Source organism: Saccostrea cucullata, unplaced genomic scaffold (assembly GCF_032062105.1).
Source record: "Saccostrea cucullata isolate Sc308-1 unplaced genomic scaffold, CSIRO_AGI_Scuc_v1 ctg6282, whole genome shotgun sequence".
Lineage (NCBI taxonomy): Eukaryota > Metazoa > Mollusca > Bivalvia > Ostreida > Ostreidae > Saccostrea > Saccostrea cuccullata.
Window position 1 is genome coordinate 56,455 of NW_026936681.1, and position 16,090 is coordinate 72,544.

Here is a 16,090-nt window from a genome sequence, read left to right on the forward strand (position 1 = left end):
TAAGATGCCTCAACTGACAAAATTTGATGATTCCAAGCCAATAAGTACCAGATATAATTAAATATAGCCATAAAATGTTAAAAGTAGGTCACAGTGACCTACTTTTTGGTCGACGTTCTCCGAAAACCCAAGGTGTCTAAACTGACAAAGTTTGACGATTCTAAGCTAATAAGTACCTGAGATATTCAAAAGTAGGTCACCGTGACCTACTTTTTGGTCAACATACTCCGAAAACCCAAGATGTCTCAACTGACAAAGATTGATGATTCTTAGCCAATAAAAGCCTGAGATACTTAAATATAGCCATAAAATGTCAAAAGTAGGTCACTGTGACCTATTTTTTTGGTCGACAATCTCTGAAAACCCATAATGCATCAACTGACAAAGTTTGATGATTTTAGGTTGTTAAGTACCAGAGATACTTAATTATAGCCACAAAATGTCAAAAGTAGGTCACCATGACCTACTTTTTGGTCGTCACTCTCCGAAAACCCAAGATGCCTCAACTCAAATAGTTTGATGATTCTAAGCCAATAAGTACCAGAGATACTTAAGTAAAGCCATTGAATGTCAAAAGTAGGTCACTGTGACCTACTTTTTGGTCGTCACTCTCCGAACAACAAATATGCATCAACTCACAAAGTTTGACGATTCTAAGCCAATAAATACTTAAGATACTTAAATATAGCCATAAAATGTCGAAAGTTAGTCATCGTGACCTACATTTTGGACGACATTTTTCAAAGACCCAATATGCATCTACTGACCAAGTTTGATGATTGTAGGTCTGAAGGTAATCAAAATATGTGTTTTAAACAATTTGAAAACAAATGTCGACAAAATTCAAAAAGAAGGTCACAGTGACCTACTTTTTCATAAATATGTTTTAAGGTACCAAGATGCATTAAAGTACAAGATTTGATGATTCTAAACCTCCCAGTGTCTGAAATAATGGGATTTAATGTTTTTAAAAGGATAAGTCATAAAGTTCAAAAAAGTAGGTCACGGTGACCTACTTTTAAGTTGACATTGTTCGATGACCCAAAATGCATCAACAGACAAAGTTTGATGATCATAGGCCTTAAAGTGTCCAAAATATGCCTTCAAATCAAATCCCCGCAAAATTTAACAAGAGGCCCAGGGACCACATCGCTCACCTGAGCAATTGGCTACGAAAAAGCACATATGAGATCAGAACTGAAAGTTTACTGAGGGGGGGCTTGAATTTTAACCCCCCCAGGGGTCATGATTTAAACAAACTAGAATCTACACTACCTGAGAATGATTCCCTATAAATATCACTAAGCATGGCTATGAAGTACTTGAAAAGAAGATTTTAAAAGGTTTCCCTATATATTCTATGTAAAACTTTGATCGGCCACTAGGCCCCGTGGGTCATGATTTGAAAAAACTTGATTCTACACTACATGAGGATGATTCCACAGGAGTTTCATCTTTCATGTCTCAATGAGAAGATTTTTCCTATATATTCCTATGTAAAACTTTGATCTGCCATTGTGGCCCCACCCTACCCCGGGGGTCATGATTTGAACAAATTAGAATCTACACTACCTGAGGATGATTCCACATGAGTTTTATCTTTCCTGGCCCAGTGGTTCTTGAGAAGAAGAATCTTAAAGATTTTTCCTATATATTCCTATGTAAAACTTTGATCGGCCATTTTGGCCCCACCCTACCCCCGGGGGTCATGATTTGAACAAATTTGAATCTACACTACCTGAGGATGATTCCACATGAGTTTCATCTTTCCTGGCCCAGTGGTTCTTGAGAAGAAGATTTTTTAAAAATGTCATTAATTTTTCTCTAATACATAATTATCTCCCCTTTGAAAAGGGCGTGACCCTTCATTTGAACAAACTTGAATCCCCTTTACCCAAAGATACTTTGTAGCAAGTTTGATTGAAATTGTCTTGAGAAGAAGATGAAAATGTGAAAAGTTTACAACGACGACAACGACAACGACAGACAACGGACAAATTTTGATCAGAAAAGCTCACTTGAGCCTTTGGCTCAGGTGAGCTAAAAAGTAGGTCACCGTGACCTGCTTTTGAGTTAACATGATGTGAAGTCCTAAGATGCATCAACTTACAAGATTTGATGATCCTAGTCATTATAGTAAGCAAAATATACACGTTTTTATTAATTGTAAATTTAGGTCAACTTTGAAGTGACCTTGAGACCACGCCCTTTGCCCCAGGGTAATTCCCCGTGCAAATTTTAATCTTCGACATATCTTGATCCTTGTATGTAAGTTTGGTGAAAATCTGCCTGGTGGTTATGGAGTATAAGATTTTTTAGCAACCAGTACTTTTTGTTTTGTTTTCCTGATTATCTCCCCTTGTTTAAGGGTCTCAACCCGTATTTTACTATGAATGGTAGCCCTTAGGCGAAGGATACCCTGTGACATATTTGGTACTGATTGGCCAAGAGGTTCTTGAGTTACGGCCCATATTCTAAAAAGTTTACGCACACCGCACAAATTGCCATAGCATTAGCTCTTTGAGCCTTTGGCTCAGAAGAGCTAAAAAAGGGGTGGGGGGGGGGGGGGGGCAAGTTCCCCAATTTTACCTGAGAAGCAAAATGAAATCAAACAAAATTTAAATGTATCCCCCCCCCAAAAAAAAAAGTAGGGGGTAACTTCCAAGAGTAATCTGACAAGCAAAGGAAAATTATAAAATGTCCAAATCCTAGAATATTTGCCGGTGCCCGACCTTACAGCAACAAAAAGTGGGAAGGGAGAAGGATCGAGGGCACTGAACAACATATCTAGTAAAGAAAGATCTATTATGTAGCAAAATTTATGCCCCAAAAGTGGACACCCTCCGTGTTCTATGGGCCTCTGTTTACATTTACATGTATGTAATTTAGTTTTCATAAGTTAGAAAGGTTAGTTTGATTTTATTTTGACTGACCCAGTGAGTAACTAAATTTTCATTTTAAAGAAATTCGGTTATTTTCACAAATTCACGTATACTGAGTGCATACTCCAGCAATTAATTTATTTAGAAAAGAAAAATAAGAATCAGTGAGGAATAGAGATAGAATTCTTAGTTTAATTCTATTTCTGTGTCATTATTCATTTCTATAAAGGGGGTGTGGAGAATGTGAATCTACTAGAATTTTGTAAGCAATCGTATTCAAAACGCATACGATCTAATTTTAAATTATTGCTTGATTTTTATGATCGAGAGCAGAATATATTGACCTTTAAAATAAAATTGAAAATTTAAAGTATTTCTTATATAATTGTCAAATTGATTTTTTTGTAATGTATTTTTTTTTAACTTGTATAGTGTGATTTTAAGATCGGACTCGGTCTACACAAAATACTATTGTTGTCAATGAGAAGCAGACAGAAATGTAAGAAAGTGAGAAATTACTTAGTTTCTTGCTTATATTGTTGTTTTTTAATTTCTTTTTTCATGAAATTACTTGCACGTAAGTATTTAAAGAGTACCTCTGACTGCTCGTAGAGTTACAATCAAGTTTAATCGTAACTCACAAATCGTAACTCTTAGTGAAACGCACTTACGTGCTACATTCAAGTTTACGCCTATGTTTACGAGCTACGACTTGTTAGTGAAACAGTCGCCAGGAGCAGAGAAGACAATTTCAAAGAAATTACTGTAAACCAACTTTTAAGAAATCGTCATCGCGAATATTTCTCGCCGCGAACCAATTTTTAAAGTATATGTGTCTATTAAAAAGAAACCTAAATAGGCTTCATCGCGAAAATTAATCGTCGCGAACTGGATTACCTCCGGCAAATCGCGAAATAAAGTCGTCGCGAATAAAAGTTGGTTTACAGTATGCATTTTCACTATATACTTATTTAGCCCCGCACTAGCACTAGAACCCCTGACCCCAGGGCCATGAATTTCACTATTTTGGTAGAGGACGCAATGCTGATTACAATCATGCAAACAGTTTGACTGCTTGATGTCCAGGAGTAAAGAAGAAAATTTTTAAAGATCATGACATTCACAGTCTTTGTTTCCCTTCACCAACAGATGCTTTGTGCCAAGTTTGGTTGAAATTGGTTCAGTGGTTGCAGAGAAGAAGCTGAAAATGTTCAAATGTTATTGCACAATGCACGACGATGGACAAAAACGGATAACAATTGGTCATCTGAGTTTACTCAGGTGACCTAAAAAGCTTGGAAAAATAACACATCTTTCTTTTATTTTTTGCTTACATTTGACCTTCTGGTCTTTTATGAGAATAAGCCAATTTTTAGCTTAGTCTTGAACTCTTCTAAATTTTTTTATGCACTCGGATTGACAGATTTGGGATGAATATTGTTTTATTCTATCTGTCTGTCTGTTTGTCTGCAACCTTTACCCTTCTCCATAACTTTTGAACCATGAAAGATAAAGACTTCATATTTGGTATGCATACTTCACTAATTAAGCTCTTTCAGATGACCTTGACTGTGACCTATATGCTAAAAATAGATTTTTGAACCATGAAGATAGAGACCTCATATTTGGTATGTCTACTCCACTATTTAAGTTCTTTCGAATGACACAAAAGTCAATGACCTTGTGACCTTGACTGTAAACTATATGCTAAAATATCTTTTTGGAACATTCCTCATAACTTTTGAACCATGAAAGATAAATTTATTATGCATACTCCACTTATTAAGTTCTTTAAAATAACACTAAGGTCAATGACATTGTGACCTTGAAACTGACCTATATACACTGTACTAAAACCGCCTTTTTGTGCCTTGGCCATATCTTTTGAACCATAGGAGACAGAAACTGCATATTTGGCATGCAAACTCCATTAAATAAGTTCTTTCAAATGTCATCAAGGTTAATGACTGTGACCTTGTCTGTGACATGTATGCTAAAAATAGCCTTTTTGTACCTTTGCCATAGCTTTTGAACCATAGGAGATGGAAACTGCATATATTTTGAATGTAAACTCCACTAAATAAGTTCTTGCAAATGGCTACAAGGGCAATTACTTTGACCTGTATGCTAAAAAATAGCCTTTTTGTACCTTCAGCATAGCTTTTGATCCTTAGGAGATAGAGACTTCATATTTGGTATGTATAATCCACCAATCAAGTTAGTTCTGCAAAATCAATGACCTTGTGACCTTGACTGTGACCAATGTGCTAAATGTAGAGTTTTCTAACTTTGTTGCACATAGTGTTTCACAAACACATCTTGTTCAATAGAATCCGGACATGGATCCTACAGTATTTTTTCTGCAGAGTAACTGTAAAGTTTACCAAACAATTCTATGTGTTACAATCATGGCATACCATTCTATATGTTCTGAGTGAGAGTGCTTGTAACACATGCCTTATACCATGTCTTGATTGTAACACGTTATTTGGAAAACTTCATCTGATCTGATAAAAAAAAACAAGATGTGTTTGTGAAACACTATGCACCCGAAGGCAACAAAGTTCAAAAAACATTTTTAGCATATAGATTACAGTAAAGGTCACAAGGTCATTGACCTTGGTGTCATTTGAAAGAGCTTAATTAGTGAAGTTAGCATACTAAATATGAAGTCTCTATCATGCTTCAAAAGTTATGGCAAAAGTTCTAAAAAGTTATTTTTAGCATACAGGTCAGTCAATGTCACAAGGTCATGACCTTGGTTACATTCAAAAGAGCTTTATTAGTAGAGTATGCATACCAAATATAAAGTCTCTATCTCTCATAGTTCAAAAGTTATGGTGGTAGTTCGAAAAAGCGATTTTTAGCATATAGGTCACAGTAAAGGTCACAAGGTCATTTACCTTGACGTCATTTGAAAGAGCTTCATTGGTAGAGTATGCATACCCAATATGAACTCTCTCTCTTGGTTCAAAAGTTATGGCTAAAGTTCGAAAAAGCTATTTTTAGCATATTGGTCACAGTCAAGGTCACAAGGTCATTGACCTTGATGTCATTTGAAAGAACTTTATTGGTGGAGTATGCATACTAAATATGAAGTCTCTATCTCTCACGGTTCAAAAGTTAAGGCGAAGGTTAAAGTTGACAACAGACAGACAGACAAACAGATAAACAGACAGATAAACAGACAAACAGACAGGACAAAAACAATATACGCCTCAGATCTATCGATCCAGGCGCATAAAAGTCATACCCTTGATTGTTTTTCCAGTTACATCAAATATGTCAGCCTGGACATCAATTCCTCGTGTTGACTTTGAACTTTCCAGGATTTCTTTCAGGTTGATGCCCTTCAGTCTTTCTAGTAAGGTTGACTTCCCACTACCTGCACACCCAATGATCATCCCAGAGGCATGGTACATGGTTGTCTCCCCTTTCTTCAGATTTTCAATGAAATTCTTCACTGACTCTTCTCCTCTCATCAAAATCTGCATTGGTACACCAACTATAATAAAATAAAACATCTATCATTGTATCGCTGTTCTACTAGTTTGTACTGCAAACGGGTGCAGTTTATGCACACTTGCTTTTTCTTAAGTATTCTTTTTATAAGCAAAGTTAATAATATTGATAAGTAGGTCAAACATGGAGGTCAAGGTCATAAGTTAACCAGAAGTCTCTGTCGAGACTGAAGCTCTACTGGTTTGTACTTACAGCAAAGGAAGAGAAAAGTACTTAAGCAGTTGGAAATTGAAACTTTTCAACAGCAATAAATAGAATAATGATCCTTGATTAAGTCTCTTTATGTTCTTAGTGCAATTGTATTTGGAGTAGCATTTTGAAAGAATTTCACAGAAATTTCTATTTTTAGTAACCACGGCAACACCGTTAAAAATCAAAACCGATACACAGAATTATGTATCTTATTGTAGTCTAAAGTTATACTGAAATCAGACTGTTGAAAGAATTTCACAGATGGCAATACACAAAATTCACAGAAATATCAACAGCAATTTTTCTTGTGTGCCAAGTTATATTGAAATCAACCAAAATTGTTATTTTGAAAAAAATTGACAATATTTGTTTATCAATTAGCCTGAAATATGCATTTGTATTTAGTTTATGTAGATTTATACACCAATGACTCTAAAAATAGCAACAAGCTCAGAAAAAATCTTGTTGATGGCAATGCACAAAATTAAATATGAAAGCACTTTTTCTTCATTATCAAAAGTTATTTGGAAAAATTGACAATATTTGTTTATCAATTAGCCTTAAATATGCATTTGTATTTAGTTTATGTAATTTATACACCAATGACTCAATCTTAAAACATTCTTTAAATAGAATCTTGGATCCGAGTATCAAAATACAGATCAAATTATGCCATTTAATTTTTATACTGATTATTTGATGAGTATATGATGGTTACAAATTTTGATTGGGCTGATCTACGTATATTTACAATGTTTTCATGGTCTTTGATTTTGAATACTGTTTGTTATCTCCCTATCCTTCATTTTACACAGTATATATTTAGGGAAGGACATACAATTTTCACAGGAAGAAAATAAAAACTACCCAGCAAAGACATACAATTTTTAAATACATCCTCATGTATTGATGTATCCTGCCATGTTGGGTGGATGAAAATATCCTCTCCAAGTTTTTCTATCAACTGTGTTGTTTGTTGTGGTGATAACCAGCAAAAGACTTCCCCCTCTTTCTTTGGATAAACCCATGACCTGCAGTACTCAGCAATGTTGTCTTTTTCTGCCGAGGTCAGAAATATATCCACAAAATTTGGATTTTTAGCGAATCTAAGAAAACTGGTGTGCTTAAAGAATTCACAAGAAAACTCAACATTCACACTATCCTGTCTCAGTATTGGTTTGTACTTCTTTAAGCTGCTAAGATTAGACGGCTTCTTAATCTTCTTGAATTTGAAAACTTCAGCAACAGCATTATACTTCTTTATCCAGTGTTGTTCTTCAAGTATTAATTTGTATGAAGGACAAAGCAGAAGGCACATCAAAACTGCGTCTCCATCTACAAATAAACAAGAGATCCATGAACCACAACACTCACTGTAGTGTTTGGCTAGAGAAAAAGCAGAAGGAATTAATTCAGTATTGAAAGTTAACAGATACAAGTGATCCAGATCATCACCAAAGGCAGGGGTTGAAAAACATGAGGCCCAAGGGCCTAGAATTGCTCTTCTGATAAATTGTACAATCTATCACGTCTACTGTACAGCAGGAAATTAACTCGCGGAGTTAATTTTTGCTATATTCGCGGAAAAAGAAATTCCGCGAATTCAACATACAGTGAATAATTCTTTAAAAAGTTTTATAAGGATAAACTGAAAGAACTTTATTCGGTAATAACCAATATTTGCCCCCCAAATCAAACTTTGATGGAGATATATTTAATTAAGTTCTTAAACAGGGGAGTATATGCTGACTTCAAATCACTGGATATTTTCATAAGTAATGACGCCATATGTACGTAATGACGTAACAAACATGACGTAAAATTCAGTTTTTTATGAATTTTACAGAAAAATGTACATATTTCGTCGATTTTTTGAGTAAAAGTCACCGAGCGTATGTGTGTTCAGGATCAATATTTTGATATAATATGTAGAATCATAATATCAATGAAATATGTCAATATTGTTCCTGAACAAACATGCGCTCTATAAATTTTAAAGCTAAAATTGTTGAAATTTTGTCTATTTTGTCCTCTTTCTGAAAAAGGATATAAAATCGGACTAGTTTGTGACGTCATAAAAACAAAAATTGTGAATACACTGCTTTGACACTATAATATTTTCTGTTTATTTACATTTCTCATACAATTTTTTGAATTCAGCACATGAAGTTTTCAAAATTTCTTTTTGGGGGGCAAATATATTCATATACATATCTATTTATTGAATGATTTAATGACAGCTGAAAAGATGGTAATTGCTGTAATAAATGCATATATATTTTAAACAAAGAGTCTTTGGTTGAAAAAGATTGATGATGATGTGAAGTAAGAGATAACTGAACCTTTACTACGACTTTTATTCGGGTATTGTTGATAAAATTACACCGACTGACCAGGTCAATAAAAAATCTGCAAAATTGAAAAAATAAAAAATATAAAATAAAAGCCGCCCGCCCGCCTCGATTTTTGAAAAAATTCGGATGAGAATCTAGCAATTTATTTATAATTATGGCCTTATATTTCTCATTCAATTTATTGAATTCAGCACATTTCAGGAAGTTTTCAAAATTTGACTTTTTGGGGGGCAAATATATTCAATATACCGCATATAGTTCTTTTATTATTTTCTGTGATTAGATGTCTTTATAATTATTCGAGTGTCTGGATCAATTACAAACACGTAGTTGTTGCTGTTTTTAAAGCTTATTAATTGTTTAATTCATTTCTATAGCTAACGATTAATTTTGCCATCTAGTAGACGTGCGATGTAATTATTTAATAAAACATGCTTGTTTAATTTCACCCGTGCGTATCACTCAGTCATTACCTTTAATCAAGGCATTTACTTAGTAAACAGGGTAACAACAATTAATTAATTCCAATTATATGAATAAAAGTTCAACATTTTTACTACGGTATAATTTTTTTCTGATTTGGACCCGGAAATAAAAAAAAATTAAATGCGTAGCATTATTTTGACTTCAAATCGGGATCAGTCCGGTGTTTCTTTATTATTCAATCAGGATCAAAATCGACATAATATATTAGACTACTTTTCTGTCTGATATGCGCGATATACGTATAATGTACATGATTACAGACTTTCGTAATATACTATAGAGACGGGAAATAGCAGTTCACACAATATATACCTACAAAAAAGTGCTTGCAAGTACTGTTTAAGAAATTTATGGTTTTTCCTTTTCCGCGAATTAAAACGACCTCGATTTGCTGAAAATTAAACAAATCACGATCTTTTCCGACCGCGATTTTAACCTGCTATACAGTATTTGAAGCCTCTACCCCTAATTATCATAAGACCCAACTTGCATCAACTGACAAAGTTTGATGATTCCTAGCCAATTAGGACTGAAGATATTTTAATAAAGCTATACAAAAAAAACATAAGTAGGTCACAGCTACCTACTTTAAGATTGAAGTTTTCTGAGGACTAGAGATGCATTAAAATAGACAAAGATTGAAGATTCTAAGTTGTGACCTACTTTTTTGTCTACATTCTCCGAAAACCCAATATGCATCAACTGACAATGTTTGATGATTCTAAGCCAAATAGTACTCAATATACTTAAATATAGCCATAAAATGCCAAAAGTAGGTCACTGCGACCTAATTTTTAGTAGACGATTTTTGGAAACCCAAGATACATTAACTGACAACTGATATAAATTTACTTTTTATTAAGGTAAAATATTATGCTGGATAAAAAAATAAATATATATATTATACATCTTTTGTGACAAATTATTTAAGATTCCATTTCATGCAAAGGTTTAAATCCCCTTCAACATAGCAAAAGCAATCAAGGCAGTTGAAGATTCGAAGATACACAAGGTTCGAAATGTTCAAAATTTTACACATTATAGGTCAGCAAACAAATTATTTTAGCAAAGACTGTTTCCTTTTTGTGGAAATGGGCCTGCTGTTCTCTTTGTTTGTTAAATTAATTTCAGGCTTTGGCTTGATTGGTTTAGGGCAAACAACATCTTTAGCAACATCTGATTACAAAATTCCCGGATGTTGTCATACAAATACCACTGTCTGATCAGATCTAATCCTCGACTTGGAATAGCTTCAGGCAGTTGACCACTCACTGGATGCATGTTATTTTTCAATAAATTGACAGAAATAGAGTGTCCAGAGATCCTCTCTTGAACTACTTTTCCAGGCTTGTCTGAATGAACTACAAAATGATGGTGTTTTGTCAAGTTCTTTAATGGCTTAAAAAACTGCTGCAGGTATGTTTTCCAGTCATAGAATACAACAGGCTTTTCTGCATCATCTGTGAGCTGTGGAATGTTGTGTCCATTCTTACTGGAGTGTGCAACAGTCTCAGCAACCTGAATTCGAATATAGGTATTATTATATACGTGGTAAACAAAGATATATCATGCATATAAGTTTCATTATTAGATTAAAGGTAAGTATTTCAAAATGTTTGTCAAATATGACGCTATATAAGCACATATATCATGTATTTCTTTTTATTTCTGTGATAAAAATGTTTAATTGTTTACGACAGAAATTAATTTCAGTTGAGATATTGTTTGCTTGGCTATTTGTACTGACAGCTTTAGTCCATATAATCTCAACTGAGATTAACCAACAGACATGATGAGGAATAAGACATTTTTTCAACTTATGATATTTTACATAATAACAGCTTACTTCAGATAAAGTCTCCACATTAGAATTCCTCCATTTCAATGTCCACACCCCAAAGTGCCAATCAGGTTCAAACTTCGTATGACCTGCAATCATCATGGAATATTGGATGCTTTTATGTAACCCAGAAAAAAGTTTTTAAAAATATGAAATCAACCTTCACGATGTAGCACTTCAACCCCCTATGCTTTGTCCAATGTAACTTAGCCTGATACAGAATAACAAAGGATTGTTGAGCCACATATTGTAGGAAGAGTGTTAATTTACATTGTACCTGTCATGATTCTCCACAATGCATACATCAGAACTGTGTTATTTTTGTTCTGTCCACTGCAATTGTCAAAGTGAAACAGTCCATCCTCTTCACCATGGTCATGGTAGGTTAAATAATGATGAACCATGCTGACCACACTGTTTGCTCCTTTGCCTACCATGTCTGCCTCATCAATCAGATAAAATACCTGCCTTCCTGCAAATAAAAAAAAAAACACTTTAAGAACAGTATTTATATAAATTTAAATAAATTAAAGCATTTTATATATGATTTACAAACATCACAACATATGTAATGATATTAATATTATCTTGCATATATGTGTTATAAAGTGTATTTAAAACAATAGATAATCTGGTTTATTACTTTTTAAACAAATTACCTGATCCTTCAGAGCACATGCCAAAAACATTGCATTTGCGTGGTGTCCTAAAATATTCTGGTCCAACTTGCTGAGCATGATGAGGTATATGAACTTGCTAAGCATAGTCCCAAGAATAATGGAATGTCCCTTTTACTGACAATGGTGGGTTACCTAAGTTGAAAAAAAATGTTTACAATGCTAGTTAAAATAAATTTTTGCCAGCTGAACATAATTGTTGTAGAAATCAATTAACAAAGATTTTTCTTCTTCTGTCAAAGTACCACTCTTTGAAATTTGGTTGGCAAAGTCCTGACACTTTTGGCAAAGATCTGTACATGGTTTTGTTATGACAATATGGGGACATAACTCTACCCACACTCTCTGAAAGGGTCTTAGACTTATCGTCTTATGATGGAATTCCTCTGCAACTTTAACATATATTTTGAATATGTCTTCTTTTGTCTTATCCGAAGGCAGCAGTAAAACTCTTGCATCTCTATAGTTGGGTAGCCTATCTGGTAAAGGAAGGCATTATCTCTTGCATACTGACACAAAAATACTTTGATTCTTTCTCTGTCTGTGTATGTCCAACTGTGAGAAGGAGCTTTACCTACTCTTCCGTGAACTCTTGGAGTCAACCCGTCTGTATCAAGAGATTTGGCAATGGCCAGCATTTTCTTTTTTTCAATGCAATGCAAAAAACAAAATGTTTTTCTGCATACACGTTTACCATGGAAATAAAATTCCTGAAAAGGATGTTCTCTTTTTTTGACTTTGTGTTTTTTTGCTTCAGTGTGTGTACCAGATCTACGATGCGCAAATAATTGAGATTTCACAACGATGTCCAACTCTTCCCTTGAAAGTTCCTTACATGATTCCCTATATTCCACTAGAGAATCAAAGTCTATTGTTGTACTACAGGGTTGTCCTTAAAACTCTTTACAGCCAAATGTTTCATTTCTAAACTGTGCTTGCTTGATGTACTCAATGGTATCCACTTCCGATGGTTCAATGTTTATAACTGATTCTGATTCATCTGATCCTGAACTTGCGTCAGAGTCATAGTTTACAGTTACGTTTTCACTGTCAATATCATCCTCGGAATCGTAATTAAATGACTCGTCTGGTGCACCAAAATACATAACATCAACCATATGAAGTTCGTTGATGAAATCTTCATCTTGATAGTCCGTTAATTCCGAAGGAACAGAACTACATTGACTGTCTTGACTCATTGCATTGTTTATATTTCTCGCACACGATAAACTTTCTACTGTTTATTTCTGTTACTATGGACGACGCGATAGTTTATTAATAGACTCTAGCTTAGATAGGTGTGGAGTGGATGTAACATTTTTATTTTGACACCACATTCATTGTACAACTAGCATACCGATAACATATTATATTCAAAGGTACATTTATCCTTCTTGATTCGGAATTAAAACAATGGACTTTCCCGTTCGATTTCGATCGTCCGGGTACTCAGGGTTTGTTGAATAATATCCGTTTGAATTTAACGATAATGTCGATATGTTTTTAATTTAACTCGGATGTATATACATAATTGAAGATGTGGAAATAGTAGATTTAATTTTGAAAACACCAGTTTACCTGAAATAAGACATGTCAGATATAATGTAATGAACCAACAAACAAAAACAGGAAAAGCATGTGTGGGGAAAAAAACAAAACAAAACTACTCCGCAAAACTCGCTGTGTTTGTGACGTTTTTTTCTGTTTTGTCATCGCCGCATCTGGTCCCATTTTGCCAGACGTTGTCACAAATATGTTTTAATGTCCCAAGATGCATCATCTTACAATATTTGATGATTCTAAACCTCTCAGTGTCTGAAATAATGGGATTTAATGTTTAAAAAAGGATTAGTTATAAAGTTCAAAAAGTAGGTCACAGTGACCTACTTTTAAGTTGACGTTGTTTAAGGACCCAAGATGCATCAACTGACAAAATTTGATGATCATAGGCCTTAAAGTCTTCAAAATATGCCTTCAATTCAATTTGAAAACAAATGCCCGTAAAATTTAAAAAGTAGGTCAAAGTGATCTACTTTTTCATTAATATGTTTTAAGGTCCCAAGATGCATCAACTTACAAGATTTGATGATTCTAAACCTCTCAGTGTCTGAAATAATGGGATTGAATGTTTTAAAAAGGTTTAGTCATAAAGTTCAAAGAGTAGGTCACGGTGACCTACTTTAAAGTTGACATTGTTTAAGGACCCAAGATGCATCAACTGACAAAGTTTGATGATCATAGACTTTAAAGTGTCCAAAATAAGCCTTCAAATCAATTTGAAAACAAATGCCCGCAAAATTTGAAAAGTAGGTCACCGTTACCTACTTTTGATTTAACATGATGTGGAGTCCTAAGATGCATCAACTTACAAGATTTGATGATCCTAGTCCTTATAGTAAGCAAAATATAAATGTTTTTATTAATTCTAATTTAGGTCAACTTTGAAGTGACCTTGAGACCACGTCCTTTGCCCCAGGGTAATTCCCCGTGTAAATTTCAATCTTCAACATATATTGATCCTTGTGTTTAAGTTTGATGAAAATCTGCCTGGTGGTTATGGAGAATAAGATTTTTTAGCAACCAGTACTTTTGGTTTTGTTTTCCTGATTATCTTCCCTTGTTTAAGAGTCCCAACCCTTATTTTAGTATAAATGGTAGCCCTTGGGCCAAGGATACCCTGTGACAAATTTGACACTGATTTCCGAGGGGTTCTTGAGTTATGGCCCATTTTCTAAAAAGTTAACGCACACTGCACCAATGGCCATAGCATTAGCTCTTTGAGCCTTTGGCTCAGAGGAACTAAAAACTGACATTTACACTAATTTAGAATGTATCCATATTTTTTTTTTGACTTATTAGGGATCAACTCCTCACTCTGTGACTCTAGAGCAGATGCTCTACTACTTCACCATGGGCTTCCCCAAATTGGCTAAAATTTCAGAGAATAAGGTAACAAAATATGACCGGCACACAATAAAGCACAGACTATACATGCTTGCGAGTGTAGGAAACATGCTTGCGAGCCAGAAATAATGAAGCTTTATATATGATAAATGACTCTAATTCAAGTATCAAACAAACAATAAGGAGATTAGTGAACCGGTGAGTGTGAAATCTTTCTATACATGAACGTAAAGACGATGGACGGTTTTTTTTGCTGACGTCCTTAATCAATAAGACATTCAGTATAATAAAATAAATGGTGCCTGTTTTGGAGGGTAACATTTGAAATTGACACCCCTCGGAAAACCATTCATTTATATATTATTATACTTTCATGTTAAATACTAAAATCTGATTGGTTTAGATGCAGTTAACAATCCGTTCGATTACCCTGAGCCTTGGCAACACACGTGACAACGGGTAACACAACGGTAATGCCACATGCGTGGAAATTATGCGCGTACGGTTCACCGTAGAATTTTCAAAACGTCAGTTGCGCGTTTGAAAGAACCGGAATTAACTTGACGTCAATAAAAGCTTGCGTCCGATAAAGCTTACTTGAAAACAACAAACGACAGACAATACATGCTTGCGAGTGTAGGAAACATGCTTGCGAGCCAGAAATAATGAAGCTTTATATGATAAATGACTCTAATTCAAGTATCAAACAAACAACAAGGAGATTAGTGAACCGGTGAGTGTGAAATCTTTCTATACATGAACGTAAAGACGATCGACGGTTTTTTTTTTGCTGACATCCTTAATCAATAAGACATTCAGTATAATAAAATAAATGGTGCCTGTTTTGGAGGGTAATATTTGAAATCGACACCCCTCAGAAAACCATTGTCAACCTCCGCTGACGCGTCGGTTGACAATGGTTTTCCTTGGGGTGTCAATTTCAAATGTTACCCTACAAAACAGGCACCATTTATATAATGTACACACACAGAAAAAAATAGAAAGCTATAGAGTTACATGTATACTACTCAACTGATCTAATGGAAAGGTAAACTCTCAAAAATGAATGTCTAGATTTTTCAAATAAAACATTCTGCATCATTACAAACCTTTTTTCTTGTGAATTTCTCTGAATAATTTCTCAACATCTCTAACGTCATGCTTTTTATGATCATCAGAGGTCCTGATGCACATCTGACACAAGGTGACGTCACACGGGATACAGAACTGGGA

The 16,090-nt window shown here is 34.5% G+C and overlaps 2 protein-coding genes across 4 annotated transcripts in view; both read right to left on the minus strand.

The window, feature by feature from the left end:
- Positions 1–16,084, minus strand: part of LOC134246257 (uncharacterized) — a 35,618-nt gene extending 19,534 nt beyond the window's left edge. For all 3 annotated transcript variants that reach the window (XM_062728591.1, XM_062728590.1, XM_062728589.1), the window contains exons 1-3: positions 15,967–16,084; positions 7,479–7,931; positions 6,136–6,387 (exon numbers count right to left, since the gene is read on the minus strand). In XM_062728591.1, the coding sequence (XP_062584575.1) occupies positions 6,136–6,387; positions 7,479–7,931; positions 15,967–16,051 (790 nt within the window). In that variant the 5' untranslated portion in view covers positions 16,052–16,084. The remainder of the gene's footprint in view (positions 1–6,135; positions 6,388–7,478; positions 7,932–15,966) is intronic.
- LOC134246258 (uncharacterized) lies at positions 10,318–14,910 on the minus strand. The gene is made up of 4 exons (XM_062728592.1): positions 11,936–14,910; positions 11,554–11,748; positions 11,283–11,365; positions 10,318–10,954 (listed from the first exon to the last, which is right to left on the minus strand). The coding sequence occupies exons 1-4, from the start codon at positions 11,952–11,954 to the stop codon at positions 10,553–10,555; spliced, it is 699 nt and encodes a 232-aa protein (XP_062584576.1). The 5' UTR covers positions 11,955–14,910; the 3' UTR covers positions 10,318–10,552.
- Positions 16,085–16,090: the final 6 nt, after the last annotated feature.

Bases quoted from the DNA above. Each gene is read 5' to 3' on its own strand.
- LOC134246258 (XM_062728592.1), bottom strand. The intron at 11,366-11,553 runs GTACAATGTAAA...TGATGATTGCAG, and splicing joins ATTGTGGAGAATCATGACAG to GTCATACGAAGTTTGAACCT. The intron at 10,955-11,282 runs GTAAGCTGTTAT...ATTCGAATTCAG, and splicing joins ATGTGGAGACTTTATCTGAA to GTTGCTGAGACTGTTGCACA.